The sequence below is a fragment of the Leopardus geoffroyi genome, chromosome C1 (assembly GCF_018350155.1).
Source record: "Leopardus geoffroyi isolate Oge1 chromosome C1, O.geoffroyi_Oge1_pat1.0, whole genome shotgun sequence".
Classification (NCBI taxonomy): Eukaryota; Metazoa; Chordata; class Mammalia; order Carnivora; family Felidae; genus Leopardus; species Leopardus geoffroyi.
In genome coordinates, this window is record NC_059328.1 from 17,064,141 (window position 1) to 17,086,742 (window position 22,602).

The window sequence follows — 22,602 nt, forward strand, 5'->3', positions numbered from 1 at the left end:
TGGGGGAGGGGCAGAGAGAGAGGGAGACACAGAATCTGAAGCAGGCTCCAGGCTCTGATCTGTCAGCACAGAGCCCGATGCAGGTCTTGAGCTCATAAGCCGTGAGATCATGACCCTAGTCGAAGTTGGACACTTAACTGAGCCGCCCAGGCTCTCCAAAACTTTTTTTTTTTAAATAATCATTTCGTCTTTCCTTCTCAGGATGAAAGAAACTCTTACTCTGTTCTTGTCATCTGGTTCAACCTCCTTCTCAGGCCAAATGCTTGATTTTAATGTCTGCATAATATTTCATCTGACAGTTGAGTCATACTTTTAATTTAGGCATTTAAATGTCTGTTTGTGCTTTATTAAGCTCTGAGTAGCTTTATACATTCTTGAGTCTATCTCTGGTTATTATTTCCTAATGGTAGAGTCCTAGAAGGAAAACTACTTTGTCAAAAAATAGGAACAGTTTTGATATATATTGTCAAATTGCCTCCCAGAGAGACTGAGTCAGTTGGCACTCCCATTGCTCTGCCCTTGCTTTGGTTATCAAAATGATGATAATCTATGCTGCTGTAATAGACTAAAAATATTTCATTTCTTTTCCATGTCTTTAATTACTTAGACTGACTTCTTCACATTTATTAGCCATTTTTTCTCTGAATTTTTCTTTCATGTCCTTTATTCATCAGAAATTTTTTAGCCATAGAGTAGAAAAGGGCAGCACATATTCATTATACTCTAAGGTGATAATAAAGTAAAAGAAATTTATGTTGTAATTTTAGCTACTTTGAATATAGTTCAGGGATGTCATTTTTAGCATATCTGCTTTTTAGCTACCACTAACTTCTTTATATTGGGTATTAGATTGCAAAACCACTGCTGAATTTAGATTGCTAAATGTTATTTAGCTAGAGTAATTGGTGGGTTGTGCTGGGTTCTCGTAGTACAGAATAAAGGGACTTGGGGTGTATGAAAAAAACGGTGATTTTTTTTTAAAAAAGTGAATGGAAAATTCATACTGTATATTTCAACACTTGTTTGTCTTAGAATCAGCTTCTGTGCATAGCATATCAACGTTTGATCTGAATGGGCTTTTTCAGTAAGATTGTCATTTTTTTTGTTGTTTCTTCTGAGGAAAGTTTTCATTCTTTACTTGAATTTGAGTGGTTGGTTTACAGTGATTTCTGTTTTCTCTGATTTATATTCTGTGACCAAAATCCAGATTTCGGGAAGTAAGGACTGGCCCAGGTTAGAGTTGTGGCCTCTGGCTATAAAACTGAACACAAATCATTCTCTTATGAGAATTGTGTCAGTTCTCTCATTTTTTTTTTTCATTTTTTTTTTTTTTTTTTTAACATTCATTTATTTTTGAGACAGAGAGAGACAGAGCATGAACGGGGGAGGGTCAGAGAGAGGGAGACACAGAATCTGAAACAGGCTCCAGGGTCTGGGCTGTCAGCACAGAGCCCGACACGGGGCTTGAACTCACGGATCGCAGGATCATGACCTGAGCCGAAGTCAGCCGCTTAACCAACTGAGCCACCCAGGCACCCCTCAGTTCTCTCATCTTAAACTACATCTTTTGCCTCTAAATTTTGAAACCACAACGTTAGGATTATTGAACTACATACCATGACTTGAGCTTTATTTTATAGGACGGACAGAGGAAAACGGCTTCTGTTGAAGGGTGAGGAGCTTGGGCCTGGTGTGTATGTGAGGAAGTCCATTTTGCCTTGACCGTGGCCACTGAGAAAAGTAGAGGGTGCTTATGAATTTGGTCATATCCCTTTGTAATTATATTTATTTATACAGAACCACATTTCTTTGTTGAACTTTGTGGAGCAGTTAATTTTTAGCTAAGACTTAAATATGGTGGTATTTAGTTGGTCTTGCATTTTTACAGATGTGTATTCAGTTTGAAGAGCATTTATGTTAGAGTCTATTGATGGTACCATAATATTTTTCATTCCCCATCTTACTGCTTTTTCAGCAGTATTTGAAATAATTGACCACTGCCTTCTTCTTAAACACACTTAGTTTAACACAGTATTCTGTTTTTTCTCCTGCCTACCTGGTTGTTTGTCTTCTCTGACAGCCTTATAGTCTTGTCTTTAAAAAAAGGCCATTTTGTGAACTGGTTGGAGTTCCTTAAGGCTCCTTACAGTCTTTTCCTGCCTCTGGTGTATTTTTGCTCTAGGACCCCTCTTCTGCACATTGGCTTCATTTATCACCCATAAGCAAATGGCTCCAGACCTTAACTCTCTTAAGAACCCTAGCTCTTTATCTAGATGCTAGTCTTGTATCTCTTTTTGGTTGTCTTGAAACTAAACTCATTATCCCTTCTTTGAGTGGCCCTCGTTTAGTGAGTAACATACCAACTCATTTAGTTGTACAAGCCCCAAACTGGAATATCCTTGGCATCTCTTCCCCCCTCCCCATCCACCTCTGCATATCTAATTGATCATTTGATTTTGTGGATTTAAAAAAAAAATTTTTTTTAATGTTTATTTATTTTTGAGAGAGACAGAGACAGAATGTGAGTGGGCTAGGGGCAGAGAGAGAGGGAGAGACAGAATCCAAAGCAGGCTCCAAGATTTGACTGTCAGTACAGAGCCTGACATGGGGCTTGAACTCACTAACTGTAAGATCATGACCTGAGCCAAAGTCGGACGTTCAACCGACTGAGCCACCCAGGTGCCCCTGATTTTGTGGATTTTTTTAAATGTTTGTTTATTTTTGAGAGAGCAGAAGCAGGGAGCTGGCGGTGGGGTGGGGTGGGGTGGGGACTGAAGATTCGAAGCAGGCTCTCTGCACAGACAGCAGAGAGCCAGGCTGAAACTCACGAACTGTGAGATCATGACCTGAGCTAGAGTCAGATGCTCAACCAACTGAGCCACCCAGGTGCCCCTGATTTTGTGGATTTTACCTGCTCAGTATCTCCAGAGTCATGTAACTGAGTTGGTCCTTGTCAGCTGTATGATACTGGCAAGTTACTAGGTTTTTTTGTTTTTTAGGCTAAATATCTTGCAGCTTCTTCATTTTATATATATATATATATATATATATATATATATAAATTATATGTGTGTGTGTGTATAATTTATTGTCAAATTGGTTTCCATACAATACCCAGTGCTCATCCCAACAGGTGCCCTCCTCAATGCCCATCACCCACTTTCCCCTCTCCCCCACCTCCCATCAACCCTCAGTTCTTAGTATTCTTAGTTCCTCAGTTCTTAGAACCCTCAGTTCTTAGGGTATTCTTAGTATTTAAGAGTCTCTCATAGTTTGTCTCCTTCCCTCTCTGTAACTTTTTTTTTTTTCCCCCTTCCCCTCCCCTCTGGTCTTCGGTTAAGTTTCTCAGGATCCACATATGAGTGAAAACATATGGTATCTGTCTTTCTCTGTATGACTTATTTCACTTAGCATAACACTCTCCAGTTCCATCCACATTGCTACAAATGGCCAGATTTCATTCTTTCTCATTGCCAAGTAGTATTCCATTGTATGTATAAACCACGTTCTATTTATCCATCCATCAGTTGATGGACATTTAGGCTGTTTCCATAATTTGACTATTGTTGAAATTGCTGCTATAAACATTGGGGTGCAAGTGCCCCTATGCAGCAGCACTCCTGTATCCCTTGGGTAAATTCCTAGCAGTGCTATTGCTGGGTCATAGGGTAGATCTATTTTTAATTTTTTGAGGAATCTCCACACTGTTTTCCAGAGCAGCTGCACCAGTTTGCATTCCCACCAACAGTGCAAGAGGGTTCCCATTTCTCCGCATCCTCTTCAGCATCTGTAGTCTCCTGATTTGTTCATTTTAGCCACTCTGACCGGCATGAGGTGGTATCTCAGTGTGGTTTTGATTTGTATTTCCCTAATGAGGAGTGACGTTGAGCATCTTTTCATGTGCCTGTTGGCCATCTAGATGTCTTCTTTAGAAAAGTGTCTATTCATGTCTTTTGCCCATTTCTTCACTGGATTGTTTTTCGGATGTGGAATTTGGTGAGTTCTTTGTAGATTTTGGATACTAGTAGCCCTTTATCCGATATGTCATTTGCAAATATCTTTTCCCATTCCGCTGGTTGCCTTTTAGTTTTGTTGATTGTTTCCTTTGCAGTGCAGAAGTTTTTATCTTGATGAGGTCCCAATAGTTCATTTTTGCATTTAATTCGCTTGCCTTTGGAGATGTGTTGAGTAAGAAATTGCTGTGGCTGAGGTCAGAGAGGTTTTTTTCCTGCTTTCTCCTCTAGGTTTTTGATGGTTTCCTGTCTCACATTCAGGGCCTTCATCCATTTTGAGTTTATTTTTGTGAATGGTGTAAGAAAGTGATCTAGTTTCATTCTTCTGCATGTTGCTGTCCAGTTCTCCCAGCACCATTTGTTAAAGAAACTGTCTTTTTTCCATTGAATATTCTTTCTTGCTTTGTCAAAGGTTAGTTGGCCATACATTTGTGGGTCCACTTCTGGGGTCTCTATTCTATTCCATTGGTCTATGTGTCTGTTTTTGTGCCATCTTCCAACTTCTTCAATAATTCACTCATTTGACCTGGCTTTGTGTTCTATCACTTTGTCAGGAATATAACCCTCACTGTTTCAATGAAAGGAAAGTGTATATTTGAGGCCTTAAAGTTGAAAAGATATTTTAAAGTCTCTGCTTGTGTAATAAAATTTCTATCATTTAAATACAGTTGCAGTTGTGGTTGGATAATCCAAAGATTCAGCTGACCTTTGAGGCTACTCTTCAACAATTAGAAGCGCCATACAACAGTAAGTGGTGTTTTTAGTGGAACTAGTTTTGGCTTATAGTTCGCTGATAATGAGTTTTTCACTCATATTTCCATCTTTGCCTTGGGCTATGCAAAAATAAGCCTTATAGAAAACTATTATGTGTGTTTTTAATTATTAGTTTTTACATTGTAAGTTCAAGAGATTGCTAATAATTTCCCAAGGACTACATTTCAACTTTAATCCACGGCGTACCTTCTTGACATTTGATTGGCTGGCTGTCTGGCTTTCTCATTTTCCACTTGCCACCAACAAAGTCTTGAAAAATTTTTGTCAAAGTAACTGATATAATACTACTTTTAAAGGGTTGGTTTTATCCTTTATTTCATCTATAGCGTATTGTCCTTCTTTAAAATAGCAAATTCTATGATATGCGTTTTGGACTACATCATAGACTAATATTGCTAGGAATCACTTTTCTAAAGGAGTCACATTATCTGAGGCTCGTGGATAATATGTACTACAGAATAACTTCATGATGGAAAAACAGAAGAGTTAAAGAGCTTTCTGTTTAAGCTGCCTAAAATATAAATATGTTGTAAAATCCATTTATTCCGTAGGTGACACTGTGCTTGTCCACCGAGTTCACAGTTATTTAGAGCGTCACGGTCTTATCAACTTCGGCATCTACAAAAGGATAAAACCCCTACCAAGTAAGGACTTGGCCAGTGGACTTCGTGGTCTTAAGTCACAATTCTAGGACTCTGTTTTATTTCTAGGAGGCTTTTAGCATTTTTTTTTTTTTTTTAATTTCTTAGTCTAAAGAGATTTAAAGTAAAATCTCTTCATAAATGTGCATTTCTTGTAGTTTCTGGTCTGACAGGTGTACTTTAGTGAAAGATTCTGAATTTCAAATTTAAGAAAAATCAGAAAACAAAATTTGTTGGGGCACCTGGGTGGCTCAGTCGGTTAAACGTCCGACTTCAGCTCAGGTCACGATCTCGCAACTTGTGAGTGCCACATCGGGCTCTGTGCTGATAGCTCAGAACCTGGAGCCTGGAGCCTGCTTCGGATTCTGTGTCTCCCTCTCTCTCTGCCCCTCACCCACTCACACTCTTTCTCTCTCTCTCAAAAATAAATAAACATTTAAAAAAAATTGTTAAAAACAAGAGAAGTCTGTTATGAAAGCAGAGATTTGAGGTTTTCTCTCATTGACCAGTTCTTTATACTGCCAGGAATCCAGGAGATAGGGATATTTTGAGAATTAACACATATATTTATTTATTTTTGATGCTTTAATAATTCTGCAAAAGAGATACTAAGGACTGCAGAAGTAGAGCTGAAAGAAAACAGCTTTAAGAATAAATTGGCTACTCAAATTGTCATAGTATAATTGGGAAGTAAATGAAACAGATAGTCATAAGTTAACCAGTCACAGATACCAAAGCAGATGATTGAGGTGTATTGAGAAAGTTAATGTTTAAAGGATTTCATTTATAAATTTTTAACATTGAATTAAAGTTTATAAGTTTCAGATATTTGCTAATTTGTATTAGCTTCTCTATTTTGAAAATAAGTGAATTGTTTACTTGGTAAGACATCATGATATGTTAAGAACCTAGAGGTTTTCATGATTAAAAAAAATGATGAATACAAATTCTTAAACCTACGACCAAATATTGTAATTTTTGTTTTTTACTTTTAGCTAAAAAGACAGGAAAGGTAATTATCATAGGCTCTGGGGTCTCTGGCTTGGCAGCAGCTCGTCAATTACAAAGTTTTGGAATGGATGTTACACTTTTGGAAGCCAGGGTAAGAATTTTATTTTGTGTTTAGAAGCTAACCTAATAGAAATATGATAGGTATTCGTCAGTGCAATAAGAAATTATCTGTTGCAAATTAATGAATCCTACAACTTGAACTAAACCAAACTGATTTATATAGTACTCAAAGTGTTTTAGATAGTGTTAGTATATTGGATAAAGCATTTTTGACAGTAAAGCTTTGAAAGGTGTTCAGTGAGTATTTAGAGTTTGTGAATGGTCCATATAGCCCTTTGATGGATATTTTCAAGTCATTGTTTCTTGCAGTTAGCTTTCAAATTTTGGGCCTTCGTGGATGTACCCTGTGCAGGTGGCAGTTATTTTTAGTGTGGAACATAGTGAATTGTGTTCCCTGTTTAATAGTAAAAGAGGTGCTTCTCAGGTGCTTCTCAGGAAGCAGCTGTCTTGAGGGCCTGATGAAGCCAGATATATTGGTTCCCTTATCATTTGTCCTAGAAAGAGAAATGGAAATTGAAGGAGGAAAGGGATGATGGCACAGAGTGGGGGAAAAAAGAACATCAAATTAGGATGCTACTATTCAGATTATTTTCATGGGTAATTTTTGATATTTAGTTATCTTCCAGTGGCTTAAAGGCCTCCCTGGGCTTACACCATTTAAAAAAGAACAATAAAACAAACACTTCTCAGGTAACCTAAAAATCTAAAATTTTATAGAAGCTTTCAAAATGTTTTGTGCAGTACAATCTAGGTTGCTTTTTATTGCTAATTTTTTAAAATATTCTTTTCAAATAGAGTATGAAGAAATCAGAATAATTTTTATGTGGTCTTACTAAATATTTTATAGGTAATTCAGGAAACATTTGTGTGCCCTCTTGCCCTGTGTACTAGCAATACAGTGATGAATAATGGGATCATTATGATCCCTACCCATGCAGGGTCCTAATCTAGCTGACAGGTTTTTGTTTTACTTTTGTTTATTTGGAGGTTACAGAGTATTCCCATAATATCCATGATTGAAGTATCACTACAGCTCAGTAATTTTTCCCATGGAACCTCCCTGGTCAGCAGAGATAAACCAGGGCCTGTTGAGGAATGAGAGCTATTGTCAAAAGTTAATGCTCAGTAGACACCCTGCCCCTGGGCATGGCGCTGCACTGGAGAATCATTTGTTGAAGTCATCTGTCATTCCCAGCTGACTTAGGGGATGAAGGGCAAGAGTCAGAACATGGTGGTAGAAAGATGGCATTTAGTGCTACGTTACAATTTGTGAACAGATATTTTCTGTGTGAGTGGCCCTTGGTCAGCCTGTATAGTAAATGGTATTAGAGACAGCTGGGTAGAGAGAGAATAGTAGCTATAGCTAAATAGTATCTCTGGCTGTCAAATTGTTTTCTATCCCCTGTCACTTAATTCCGTGTCATTCATTAACCTACCACTCCCTCAAATTGTTAAACTTTGTTTGCTCATTGTGCCCACACTGCATGCTATGTATAAACTATACCTTGTTAAATTATAAAAGAGGCCTGGGATGGTACCATGCCAGGTTCTCATGGTTAAAATAGAATTGATGATTTTAGCCATTTAATTTCTGAAAACAGGATCGAGTGGGTGGACGAGTGGCTACATTTCGCAAGGGAAACTATGTAGCTGATCTTGGAGCTATGGTAGTAACAGGTCTTGGTAAGTAGTCCTTAGTTGTGTGCTGTTAAACAAGGTCTGAGACTCATTATCAAGCTTCTGTTTTAAAGCCGTAAATGTGGCTTTAAGATATTTTGGTTTAGGATACTGTTCTTAGTGTTCATAAGAGGTAGATTGACAAATAGTCTTCCTGAAAAGATACATCACTATATGCAAAATTTAAATTGTACATGTTTTGACCTATTAGCAGATTCAGTTCTAGGAAATTATCCCAAGAAAATGACAAGTGAACCATGTTGTTTGGAGCTTTTTACATGTGGCACAGCAAAACATTAGAACCCATAGTTGTGAAGATTAAATTATTATACAAAGTGAACTATACAGCCACTAAAAATTATGTAGCCTTATATTAACCTGAAATGATGGCCAGTTTATTGCTAAGTTGAAAGAAGATTACAAAACAATACATGTGTTATGATCCTTTTGTGTGTGTATGTCTCTAATTTTATGCACACAAAATCTAGAAGGATCTATAATAAAATGTTAACTAACATGGGTTTTTTTTTCCTTCTTTATGCTTATCTTACATATTTCATATATCCTACATTTACTTTGGGCATTTTTTGATCTATAATTCATGTACCCTAAGCTTTGAGTATTTTAAATTTTTAGTAAAAATACTTTTGCTTCGGTTTTTTGTTCTCTTTTCATAGTTGTGTTGAATATAATAGTTTGAGTTTTTTTTAGGAGGGAATCCCATGGCTGTGGTCAGCAAACAAGTAAATATGGAACTGGCCAAGATCAAGCAAAAATGCCCACTTTATGAAGCCAATGGACAAGCAGTAAGTTGAGGACAAACAGAACTTTTCAAAATTTATTTGGTTCAGTTGAAAACAACAATGTGGGGGAAATGTGTGGATGAACGTGCACACATACCAGTATGGGCCAAAGGTAGAAATGGTGTGATATTCTGATTGTTCCTTAACTCTGAGCTATATAGGAAAGGATTATTACTGTATAAATGCAAATTTGCATGCCTATTTAGGCATTTATCTTTAGACATTTAATGAAGGCTAGGTAGACAGGTAATTTTTTTGTTTGGCTGTGGCCACCTACTCTAAGAGACCTGTGGAATTGACGCCTGATTCTTCGTTTCTTTGTATTGTGCCTTCCATCATGTGCTTTAGCTCTGTGTGCTCTTTATGACTTCAGTTTTGTGTGTGTAGGTTCAAGATTTTGTTGAGCTAATAACCAGCTGGTGATACTGAACTCAGATGCTTAGGTAGATTAAAGTATTTGTTGACCAGAGGCATAGGAACTTCCATACTTAGCAGGTAATAGTGTGGAAGTGATGTTTGCTATGGAGAGTGAGAGTAGTTTAACAACTATGTTGAGAGGCTTAGACTATAAGTGAGTCCTAATTTTGGAGGGTGGGTGAAATTCAAAAGTTTGTATTCAAAAATTTTTACTAACTCTTCCCCTATCAAGAATGAAGAAGTTTATAATTCTGGGGATATAAGCATCATTATATTTTGAGGAAGGGAAGATTCGATATGCATATAGTTTAGCTATTGTTGCTAAAAAGGGTAAGGTCCCAACTCTTGAATTTAGTCTAAGTTCCATGTACATCCTCACTAAAGCCTTTAGGTTTTATGGGGTTCATATCAGAAGAAGACAGACTTTCAGGGAATGCTCTGGCTCCCGTTCACATCAGTCTGGGTTCAGATTCCTCCCAGGGTTTGTTTGGGGGGCGTAGGTTAGCCTCTGGCAGCATAAACAAAATAGAATGAGCAAGAAAAAAAGGAGGAAGTAGAGGTTAACTCAGCAATTCAGAGAAAAAAAAATTTCAGTAAACTTCTGGGGTGCCTGCGTGGCTCAGTTGAGTGTCTTACTCTTGATTTTGGCTTAGGTCATGATCTTACTTGGTTGTGAGATCAAGCCCCATGTGAGGCTCTGCACTGGGTGCAGGGACTGCTTAAGACTCTGTCTCTCCCTCTGCCCCTCCTGCGTGCGTGCACACGTGTGTGCACACACGCACGCTACACAGAGGTGTGCCCTCTCCTCTCAAAACAAAACAAAAAAACCATTCAGTAAACTTTCGTTACACTGTAAAGATCTGTAAAGGCTATAGAGAGGAATAAGACAGTCTGTGGAATATAAGACCCTACAGTCTAGTGGGACATGTACACATATGATTTTTTCCCAGCTTTTTATTATGGAAATTTTCAAACCTATACAAAAGCAGGGGCACCTGGCCGGCTCAGTCAGTGGAGCATGCTACTCTCTATCTTGGGGTTGTGAGTTCAAGCCCTAATTTGGGTGTAGAGATTATTTAAAAATAAAATCTTTAAGAAAAAAATAGTAGAATAGTATAATATAATAAACTTTCACTTATTCCTTGTTGCATCTGTTAAGTTCTCTGTCTCTGTCTCTGTCTCTCTCTCTCTCTTTTTTTTTTTTTTTTAAGAGTGAGCTGGGGCAAGGCAGGGAAGAGGCAGAGGGAGGGAGGGAGACAGAGCTGACATGGGACTCAATCCCGTAACTCTGGGATCATGACCTGAGCCAAAATCAAGAGTTGGATGCTCAACTGACTGAGCCACCCAGGCTCCCCTAGTCTGGGGTATTTTAAAGCAATCACAGTCAATCAACAAGTATTTATTAAATATTTACAAAGATCTGGCATTGTTCTCAGCATTGACTATGTATTCTCTACCCTCAAGGGTCTTAAATTCTAGTGACTCCAGATATTTTATGAACCCAAGAACATCCGGAATTGTAAGTGTCATTAAAATCTGTGCTTCCCCCTGGGCTCCTGGGTGACTCAGTTGGTTAAGTGTCTAACCTCGGCTCAGGTCATGATCTCATGGTTTTTGAGTTTGCGCCCCACATCAGGCTCTGTGCTGACAGCTCAGAGCCAAGAGTCTGCTTCAGGTTCTGTGTCTCCCTTCTCTGCCCCTCCTCTGCTCACTCTGTCTCTCTCTCAAACATTAAAAAAAACAATGTTTTTAAAAATCTGTGCTCCCCCTCTTCCCCCACCACTGAAACAAAAAAAAAAAAAAACGACCCAACCACAAACATATTACTGATACATATATGAGTAACATAAAATCAAGGCAGATTAACATAAAATCAAGGTTAGATAAAGGATAAATTGCTACAGAAGACCCAAGGGTGGGGGGTGGTGAGAGAGAGACACTCTCTGTGAAAGTGGGAAGGGAAAGAATGGAAAGAGATTTGGAGGGAAAAAGCATTGGTGAAGATGGCTTAGAACTTACTGTGGTTGTAGAGGAAGGTTTAAGACAGGTTTCTTTCTTTCTTTCTTTTTTTTTTTTTTAATATTTATTTATTTATTTATTTATTTATTTTGAGAGAGAGCATGAGCACAAGTGAGGGAGGGGCAGAGAGAGAGGGACAGAGAGAATCCCAAGCAGGCTCCACACTATCAACATAAAGCCCAACATGGGACTCCATTCCATGAACTGTGAGATCACAACCTAAAACGAAATAGAGACCTGGACACTTAACTGAGCCACCCATGTGCCCCTTTTGGTTTTTTGTTTTGTTCTTAAATGTTTACTTGGAGAGGTTTCTGAAGGAGGATGAGATCATACTGGTGAGGGTAAGATACAAAGCTGAAGTTGAGGGTGGAGGGTGTTGCTTACTGTGCTGATTTGTAGGTTGGGACTTCAGAGGGATGAGAGCAGATAGGTGTTTTAAGTAGATAGGCAGTAATGTAGAGAAATGAAATGAAGCAAAGTCTCTGAAGCGGATATTACATTAATCCTCAAGAAGTAACGGAATCCAAACCAAAGATGATCGTTGAGACACATTGTCTTTTTCTTTAGACTCTCCTGAATGTAGAACAGGTTTATTTAGTCTTTCTAATAGTAAAAGGAATTTTTTATAGTAGAAATCTCTAGAGAAATGGTTATCTCTTTTCTTGGTGTTAGAGGAACTTTAACACATTTTTAAAGACATTTGTTTCCAGATAGTATACCAGTATTCCCCTCAAGCATGGCCTAAGTCAGTTTGTTCTATATAGCTAGAGTAGTAAGGAGGATTCTTCAAGCACTGTCAAATTTGGGAGAAAATTCTTTGCAGCTTTGAGTCCTGTTTGCCTTGAGTTAATCAAACATAAGAAGACATGTTAATGTTTCTGTATCTTGCTGTTCCCAGTAGTCTAGCTCAAAGTAGAAATGGACACTTTTTAAACAGTAGATTGGCTTTTGGCTTATGGGACAGGCACTAAGAGCTTCTAGTTCCATTAATTTTGCTTCTAATTGCAAATATGTTTCTTGACTTTAGAAACTGAGGATTAAGAAAGGTCAGTTACTTCATTCTCTCATTTTGCAGGGGAGGAATCTAAAGCTGAGACATGGTGTTTGCATAAGGTCATTGTAGTCAATAAGTTGTAGAACCCAAGATACATTGCCTGGTGTTCCAGATCAAATTTCCTTACAGGCATACCTTGTTCTGTTGCACTTTGCTTTACTACACTTACAGATACTGCCCCCCCCCCCCACCTTTTTAACACAAATTGAAGGTTTGTGGCAGCCTTGCATAGAGCAAGGGTATTGGCACCATTTTTCCAGCAGCATTTGCTAACTTTGTGTCTCTGTGTCAGGTTTTGGTAATTCTCACAGTATTTCAGAGTTTCTGATTATTATTTGTTATAGTAATCTGTGAACAGTGATTATAGCTTACTGAGAGCTTAGATGATGGTTAACATTTTTTTTTTTAGCAAGAAAGTATTTTTTAACTAATGTGTGTACATTGTTTTGTAGACATAGTGCTGTTGCACACTTAGACTACAGTACTGTGTAAAAAAACTTTTATGTGCACTGGGAAACCAAAAAATTCATTTGACTCAGTTTATTGTGGTGGTCTGGAACTGAACGCAGTATCTCTGAGGCATGCCTGTACTTCAGAGAAGATGGGGGCTGGAATAAGTGTGTGCAACCCCAGCTGCCTATGTGCATCAGCCGAGTCTCCTTCTCTAAGAGCTTTCTTTTAATAGTTAATACTAAAGAGGCATCAAAGCCGCCTTAGAGTGGACATTCACTCAGCCATTGATTTTCTTTAGTAAACTGTCGAATGAAATGGGATTGTCTTCATTCTTTGTGGACAGCCTCAGTGCAAAAGAAGGTGATTTGATGGTTCTGTTAGTACATAGAAATTAATTTTCATCTTACACAAAGTCAGCAGTTAACTCAGAGTGACAAATATCATTTGTAATACGGTCTTAACACATCCACCATACCTAGTCATTTTGCTGCTGTGTGAGAAAAATCACATAGCAAGTGGTTTTTGCTGTTAACTTGTTGTTTTAATCACAATCATAAGAATCCCTGAAAGAGTTCACTTCTTTATTGTCTGTGGTTGTGCACTGGCAGCTAGGCTGTTGAGCTTCTGTGTTTGTTTTTGATAGAAGCTTTTTTTATGGCTCCAGATGACTAGAACAAGGGCTTTCTTATTTGGTTCTAACATAGGATATCGCAATGAATAGAAGTGTCTTCTGAGCCTATAAAAACAGAGCCAGTACAACAGCTGCCCTCAGATTGACTGATGATGGAGTTAAACTCTGAACTATGTTGTAACTGGATATGGAGATAGTTGGGAAACAGGGTAATTCATATTTCAGAAATATTTTGGGAGTCACCAGTGAGGATACTGGAAACATGGATTGTTGGGGAGATGGGAGAAATATAACTGTAAATGTTTTCCGTATCTCCTATACACCAACTAGTAACTCAGGGGCTTTAAAATCGACTTTTGTTTTGGCTTTTTTGAGCAATGAAAAGGTACCTTAATCAAATTCCTTTGGTGTGTAGCATTATAAGATCTCTGGTCTCCATGGTGGGGAGGGAGTTGTTTCTTTTTTTTTTTTTTTTTTTTGTACAAAGTGAGGCCCAAAGACTCAGTTACTTGGAGAAACAGATCTTGATTTTCTCCTTGGGAGTGGCTCAACTGTTATGAGGAAGAAAAATATACTTGACAGGTAACAAGTACTGGGTCTTTTATAAAGGCCATTAATTGGGTATATACTCAGTACCTACCACAGTTTACCAAGTTTTTGCCTATATTCACATACAGTGATGCTTATTAGGTTAGTCACACTTTTGACACAACTACTGCCCTTTTCAGCCTTCCTATTCCTTTGTGGAAATAGTTTTAGTATTTTAATGGTAGTTTCTCTTTTACATTTTATAAATCAAAAAATCTCATGCCTGCCTTTAATGTTCCTAAAGTTGTAAAATAGTTACTTTCCTTTCAAATATAGTTCTAATACTGACTTTGCTTTTCCAAACTTTATTATTCATTTAATAAATTTATGGAGCACCTCTATTACTCATTTAATAAATTTATGGAGCATCTCTACTATGTGCTAGAAACTACTAGAGTGAACTCCTTAGACATGTTGTGTGTGCCTTCACACAGCTTAGTTACTGGTTTATGGAAGTCTATGACATCTCCTAAAGATTTCTTGTGAGGTAAAAAATTGGGAGGAGGCAACCATCTCCATTTCTAGAATCACAATGAATCTTATTTGGATTAGGGACACACCTGTTGTTCTTATTCTCCCTTTAGGGATTATATAATGCTATATCTCCTTTCTTTTAGCTATTTGGGAATTTAAATTAAAGACTCTTCCGATGTAAATTTTTCTTCCAGGTTTTACCAAAGGTACTAATCTTAATCTTTGGTTTGATCATAATTTTAGAAGTGTATGGAAATGGTATCAGCAGAGATTTACCAAAGCCTCTGTTGGCCAAATTGGGTCACTATAGCTATTTTTCATTGTATTACTCTTCCTGAGGATTTCTCTGGCTAAATCTCAGAACTTTGGGTGTCTAGAACCTACCTGCCCATGACTCCAGTCTGCCTTGCTGCTAAAGAATTTATGCAGACTGGAAGTCAGAGAAATGGGCAGTGTTTTGAAGACCTACTAAAGACCTCATGATGACAGTGCAACTAGAGGTAGAACTAAGGAGAGCTGCCTTCCTATGAGATGACTTCTTGCAGGATTAGGGACCTTCTCCAGAAAGTCACTTGGTTCTCCTTAAATTTATTCTACATGGGCTTAGATACACACACAGGCTGCTCTTCCCCCAGCCGTGTTCAGGGATGCTCCATATAATTTCTACAGGATCAAAGCAATCAAGATTGTACCCATTCAGAGCCGTGAGACTCACCAGATTCTTGTTTGGAGCCTTTCGTAGAGAAATAAATGGCTCTGAAAAGTCAGAATCAAAATCTGTTTAAAAAAAAAATCTGTGTCAAGTGATACCCTTTTTGTTTGATTCTTTGCTAGAAAATGATATCAGAGATCCTTTTCCTTCTTAATTTGTTGTTAATAGGTTCTTAATATGTTGTAATCTAGAAATCCAGCTGCCATCAAACATGGTACTTATTAGCCTTTTGCAATCATTTGCTAGGTTCTTTTCCCAGGATGCAGTATAAGAAGCTAGAATAGAGTGGCCAGGTAAAATTAAAATTGTGACTTGTGTTTAAAGATGGCCAGTATTTCAGCAACTTTCAACAACTACTCGTGGAACTAACAGTTCAAGGGTTCTCACCAAGGGGAAGAAGGTAACCTGAAACAGGTACTTAAGGGCTGCTCAGGTTTGTCAGTTCTTTTCATTGTCAAGTAGAACGTACCTGACTCGCTTGATTTTAGAAACAGATTCAAGATTTAAATATATCAAAAATACATTTTGGTTTTTTCCCAGTCAGTGTTGATTTCCTAATGGACAGGTATTTGCTGTTTTCCAAATATGTCTTAAATTTCAAAGTGGAATTTTAAAGTTAATGGGGAAAAACTCCAGGTTTCATAACTATCCCTGGTCTCTCTGGCAACAGTCTTAAAAGTGCTTAACTAGGTGGAAAACGGATGGGGCCTAAGTGCTGTTTCTCTTATTCTGAAGAGCGGAGTCTCAAATTAGAGCAGTGGACCCCAGTCAGTGGACCAGTCAGAGGAGGCAGTAATCTTTTGGTTTGGTGTTTGTTTGTTTGTTTGTTCGATTTTGTTGTTCTCGTCACTGTTCTGTGTTTCTCCTTTTCTGTTTTACTGAGTTTTGCTTTATTCCTCACTGCTTTCTGACACCATCTCCCTTTACACCCTCACCACCCCCCACCCCCAATCCCCACCAGCTGCTTTTCTTTTGCCCATTTATATGCCTTGACTTTCCCATTTTGGTGTCTATACAGTCTGTTCCTTATTTCTCTGGTGGTTGCAGCTTCTGAGCTAACAGAATGCTTCTGTCATGCTATGTGTTTAAAGCCTTGATTTTACTGCTGTCGTACAAAACTAAACTTGACGTGGCTGTTGGGCTGTTATTTACAGTTTATTTCTCTCTCTGCTGCACTGGTTAAAAGGACACTGTCAAGGTATTTTTTTTTAATAATTTTTCAAATCATTTTCTTCACTGTTTACAATAACCCATTAAAAGCTTGAAACTTTAGATCTTTCCCTTCCAAAGATCCTCTCCATCATACATTCACACTGGTTTGTTGTTGTAGAGTTGCGCCTATATGTTGGGCTGGTGCCATTTGAGTTTTTGTCATTGAAAGCGCATGTAAAAAGGTTTTTTTGTGGGGGGTGTGGGTGGATTAAAGGGGAAAGTGTTATGAATCAAGTGGGCTGCTCAGCAGACAGAGGGAAGAAACAAAAGGTCAAATTTGGTCCCTCTAACCTTGACAGTGTCCCTTTAAATGTTTCTCTACCACACACCCTGGACCCCAGTTACTGAGCCTGAGTGCTGCGTACTTTTTCAGTATGAACTTCCTTATTGTGACTGTTACCCTAGCTACAAAGATTAAAGCTTGTCTGAAGCAAGCTATCCAGTTGACACTGGAAGAGCTTTAATCTGTACCATTTGCACACTTGTGTATTGGCACATTCTGCCCTATTGCAGAGGCACGTGTGATCTGGTCCCTCTTGCTTCTATAGCATCTTCTTGCTGGGCATTTTTGAAGCCACATATAGAAATATCACTATTTTGTACTCCAGGAAAAGCAGTCATGTACATTGCATCTGTGATCAGTTAAGATCTCATAACTGTATAGATTGTATATTAAAAATATAATTGTTTCCTTTTTTAAAGAAGCACCAAATTTAGAGTTTCTAGAAATGTCTTTGGTAACATCATTGTAGGAATTACACCAAGCAAAATTTCAGCATTGCTTTGAGTTGCTCTGTATATGACCCATCACATCATTGAGGAAAAGTAACTGATGAGAAAGTAAATGAAATTCCTGATAAGAGGGTTTCTTCCATCAGCTCTGATGCTGTGGAATCAGAACAAGTAGGGATGTCACTAAGAGCTCCTTTCTTTGGCCATGGAGTTGAATGGGTAGGTTAGATATGTTGGATCCACCAAGTCTTAGGTACCACTCTGATATATAAAGGGCACCAAGCATCCAAAGCCTGATTCTCTGCCTTATTTCTTAGCATAAGCTGGAAGATTCTCAGGGATTTATATTTCTTAGGCCAAGGAAGATTTTCTAAATTCATAAAGATTGCCTGATCACTCCCATCTGTGGCCTTTTGGAATTTGATGCTTTGGAATATGACTGATTGGATAAGTAGTTATGGTGTCGTATCTACAATTCCCAAAGAGAGTTGTGGTCCTTTTCTCTTTCTTGTTTTGGTTCAGATTGTACTTCCTGCTATATTCTTTTGCCACACCATGGCTCATCTTACAGAGTTACTGTGCGACTCCTCAGTAAAGGGGCAGAGACTAGTGCTTTAAAATTGTTTAATTGGAAAGGCAAACACTAAGGAGTTTCAGATGAGAGAGTCTTACTGTGATGATCTTGTCCACAAGTTACCTCTGGTTAAAAGATCACTCCTCCTTGGCCTTAGTGTTTATTAGAACTTTCTTTAATGCTAACCAGTTTTAGGTTGACTGTAAAGTGAAATTCCATATATTAACTTCCATTTCCCAGTTGATGCCCCAGTTTATTCTGGCAAGAGATGCTTGCTTTAGAGATGCTTGCCTTAGCTATGCTTTTTCCGTCTTGCTACTACCACAAGTTCAGGAGAATTGCAGATGCATTTTACTTTAGGGTTCTAAGAATTAAGCAGCAGCAGAGGGATTTGTGTCAACTAACTGATGGCATCAATAGGCAGGGGCACAGTAAGGATTAGGAACACAGTCTTGCAGCTTGATGATCTGCTTTGCAGTCTCCTCTCTTCTTGCAAAATAATGAGCCAGACCTGGTACCTCAGTCAGTCATAGTCTAAGAGCTTTGGACATTCAATTCTGAACCTAATTGGTGCCATAAAACACTGTTACTCTGCAAAAGAATGAAGGTGCTATTGTGTTCTTATTAATAGCCATGAATTTCACTTTTCTCTTCCCTACTCCCACCTGAAATTCATCTTTGAGGGGAAGGCAATACCTTGGGCTTCTTATTTTTCCATCTTGCCCTTATTCTGGAAGGTCCTCAGGTGTGTTGACATAGTTTTTGTTCTCTGAGACTTCTCCAGTGTGTCGTTTGCATGTCGGCCCAGCTTATCTCAGTGCATGTCAGTTATGTGCTCCACATAACTCCAGTTAGCACCAATTAGCACCAGTGTGAATCCTGTGGCTATTAATAGAGGTGGAGTCCCAGCTCTGATGGCACATTTGGGAGAATAGGAAAATATCAGGGCCAAAACATTTCACATGTCATTTAATGAAATTGACCACTTCATAGAAAAGAAAGTTTGAATCATTGCCCTCAAAGGTTCCCCCTTTGAGGTACAGATTTTGACCTTTTAAAAACTATAGAGCATTTGTGTTTTCATGGCTGGTTATGTTTAGTCTTTTTGTAAGGACCAACTCTGCTATATTTCGGATTTTCAGGTTCCTAAAGAGAAAGATGAAATGGTAGAGCAAGAGTTTAACCGGTTACTGGAAGCTACATCTTACCTTAGTCATCAGCTCGACTTCAATGTCCTCAATAATAAGCCTGTGTCCCTTGGGCAGGCGTTGGAAGTTGTCATTCAGTAAGTACTTTGATATTGCTTATTATATAGTGAATTACATTTAGACATTTGTTGTTTATGTTTTTGAGTTTTTCAGCAAGTATTATTTGAGCTAGTTTTCACTTATTTTCATGTGAATTAAATCCCAAAGTAAAACCTTTTAAAATAATTAAATTATCCTTAAGTCCCCTCTCAATTCTAAACTTCACAGCTTTTATGGTACTGAACTATATTTAACATAACCTAGAAAATAATTTGCCACCAGCTAACTTTCTTGTTCCAAAGTATTAGAAAGTTCAATCTTGATGTCCTTGAATGGTTTTGATGGGCTCCTGTCTTGTGCTGCAAAGCTAGCTGTGTGGCCAAGGCATATATATGTAGTATCTCTTTTAGGTTACAAGAAAAGCATGTCAAAGATGAGCAAATTGAACATTGGAAGAAAATAGTGAAGACTCAGGAGGAGTTGAAAGAACTTCTTAATAAGGTGAAATTTTGTATTTTCTTAATAGCTAGAGCTGCATCAGCCGGGAGAAGTGGGAGGGGGGGGGGGAGGAGGAGCAAAGCCTTTAGAAATTTAAAAGTTTTTTTTTTTTCCCTTAGAAAATCGTGACTAACAAAAGGCACTGTTTTTCTCTGTCAGTCTTTCAGTACAATATTATTGGTAAATTTTTGCCAGGGGAAATAGGTCTTTCCTATGTCAGGTTCCCTTTGGCTGTTGCAAAGGTAGCCCAGTGCCCTCTGCTGGATTCTGTGATAAAAGGGAGATTTGCTGTGCTGGGGTGAAGTTCCCACTGAGGAAGACAACAGGTCAACAGCCAGGACCATAATTTGTTGCCATAATTACTTGGCTTGAGGTGCCAGTATGGGGATATTCCCCAGTGGTATGTCTGTTGAGGGCTCTGCTTTCCCACCACTTCCCAGAGACCCAGCTCCAGACTCCAAACCATTTGTTTCTCCTGATCCTACCAGCTGCAAACACAACATCAACTTAGGAAGAAAACATGAAGTGGGACAGCCCCTGTGGGGAGCTTTTTAATGCAAAATCTGGGTGCATCTCGTGACCAGACTCTTCCCTCACTCTGTGCCTTGTTTCTTCATCCTGTCAAATGAAGAGGTCTGTGGCACAGCCTCTTCGTGGATTATGGCACGTGTGAAATGAGCAGAGAAGCTAGAGGATGGCCAGCTGGTGGGATAGCTGTGGGGCCCAATACCATCAGAAACCTGAGAAACTAACATTAGGAATGGCTTCGGATGGTCCTGTGTGGTTATTTAGCCTTTTACATAATTTAGAAAACGAGTCGTGACAATTTGTTTCCCAAAACAAGAAGTTTAACTTAAATTGGTAGTGTTTTATTTTTCCTGGAAATATAAATATATATAACATATATGTTAATTTATGTATATTAATATATATGAATATGTATAATGTATATTATATATATATTAGTGGAACACTCCTGGTTCTCCATTTGTTTTGGAAGATAAAGGTGATCTTACTTCTCTGATAATGATGTGATAACTCTGTGTTGAGCCAAACAGGATTTTCTTCCCTGTCCTAAAATATGATGTAGAAGAGGTATTTAAGAATTCTAAGGACCTTGCATCGTAACCTGTTTTGGTATAATAGCAGTTTAGGGGAGGAACCAAAGCCTGCGATTTGGAGACGGATTACATCACTATCTGCAATGGTAAATTTGTATTTTTCCCTCTTAGATGGTAAATTTGAAAGAGAAAATTAAAGAACTCCATCAGCAATACAAAGAAGCATCTGAGGTCAAGCCACCCAGAGATATCACTGCAGAGTTCTTAGTGAAAAGTAAACACAGGGATCTGACTGCCCTGTGCAAGGTGTGGTATACGTACATGCCTGAGTGGGTTTACTAGGAATCCTAAAAAAGAGTATAGATCTAGGAAACTTTGGAAAAGGGAGAGCAACTAGCCAATCACAGGTGCCTATGATAGGAAGGACAGGGGTTTGGTAACAGGAGCCAAGGTGACTGAATGGGTTAGTTCGGTTTGGGATCTGCATTTTCTTCAGAATTTCTACTTTGTTTTCATAATCTCACCCTTTAACTTACTTAAATCTCAGTTTAGCTCCTTGTCACAGTTTATCCCTGGCAGTTTAGAATAATGATAATGGACATGGACTTCAGTCATTTGATATCAAACTGTCAGATTGAAATCCTTAACTTAGTCTCTCCTAGCCATGGGACCTTAGACTCCTTAATCACCTCATCGGTGATGTGGTTAATACTTCCCAGTTTTAAGGGATCTAAAATGCTTTATCCCAAGAAGATTGTGTGTGCGCGCGCGCGCGCACACACACACACACACACACACACACACACACACAATGGAATGCTACTCGGCGATGAAAAAGAATGAAATCTTGCCATTTGCAACAACGTGGATGGAACTGGAGGATATTATGCTAAGTGAAATAAGTCAGTCAGAGAAAGACAGATATATGTTTTCACTCATAGGTGGCATTTGAAAAACCTATCAGAAGATTATGGGGGAAGGAAAGGAAAAAAATAGTTACGAACAGGGAGGCAAAGAGAGCTGATGGGGTGGGGGTAGGGGGTGGGGAAAATGGGTGATGGGCATTGAGGAGGGCACTTGTTGGGATGAGCACTGGGTATTATATATAAGTGATGAATCACAGGAACCTACTCCTGAAGCCAAGAGTACACTGTATACACTATATGTTAGCTAACTTGACAATAAGTTATATAAAAAAATAAAATCAAATGCTTTATCTCATGCTAGGGACATGGTGAATGCACAGGAAGTGGTAGTTGCTATTCTTTTCCACTCTTATTTTGTAGCACAGTTGTATGCTATTCCTTTATATCCTCCTCCTGCCTGCCCTCTCCCTGCCCTGATCCAGCCTTAAGCTGAGGCACCCTTACAGATAGGACCTGGACAGGGATGTGGTCCAGGCCTTACACTTTGTGGTATAAATGACTAGGTTGGTCTCTGACCCATCAAGATCAACCCAGTTCTCTTAACTTTATCAGGAATATGATGAATTAGCTGAAACACAAGGAAAGCTAGAAGAAAAACTTCAAGAATTGGAAGCCAATCCCCCAAGGTAAGGAAAACTTGCAGATGTTCAGAGAGATAGCTTCTGCTATTCTTTCTGTTATATTTAGAAGGAAAATTATAAAGCACTCTGGGCTTTTATTTATGTCCAATGAATGGATTATAATTTTAATGTGTAAGAGTGTCCTAGATACTTAAATACATTGATTTTTTTAGAAAGAGCCTTTCTAGGGGCACCTGGGTGGCTCAGCTGGTTGAGCGTCCGACTTTGGCTCAGGTCATGATCTCACGGTCTGTGGGTTCGAGCCCCGCGTCAGGCTCTGTGCTGACAGCTCAGTGCCTGGAGCCTGCTTCCGATTCTGTGTCTCCCTCTCTCTCTGCCCCTCCCCCACTCTCACTTTGTCTCACTCCGTCTCTCAACAATAAATAAATGTTAAAAAAAAAA

The 22,602-nt window shown here is 38.6% G+C and overlaps 1 protein-coding gene across 4 annotated transcripts in view; it reads left to right on the forward strand.

Annotated features, from left to right (window-relative positions):
• KDM1A (lysine demethylase 1A) overlaps positions 1-22,602 on the forward strand; it is a 61,927-nt gene that overhangs the window by 29,269 nt on the left and 10,056 nt on the right. For 2 of the 4 annotated variants that reach the window (XM_045476087.1, XM_045476090.1), the window contains 10 exons: positions 4,682-4,760; positions 5,339-5,431; positions 6,424-6,530; positions 8,101-8,182; positions 8,888-8,982; positions 16,517-16,528; positions 18,991-19,133; positions 19,506-19,596; positions 20,826-20,960; positions 22,133-22,206. In XM_045476087.1, coding sequence (XP_045332043.1) covers positions 4,682-4,760; positions 5,339-5,431; positions 6,424-6,530; positions 8,101-8,182; positions 8,888-8,982; positions 16,517-16,528; positions 18,991-19,133; positions 19,506-19,596; positions 20,826-20,960; positions 22,133-22,206 — 911 coding nt within the window. The remainder of the gene's footprint in view (positions 1-4,681; positions 4,761-5,338; positions 5,432-6,423; positions 6,531-8,100; positions 8,183-8,887; positions 8,983-16,516; positions 16,529-18,990; positions 19,134-19,505; positions 19,597-20,825; positions 20,961-22,132; positions 22,207-22,602) is intronic. The other 2 variants (XM_045476089.1, XM_045476091.1) reach the window with 1 other exon arrangement.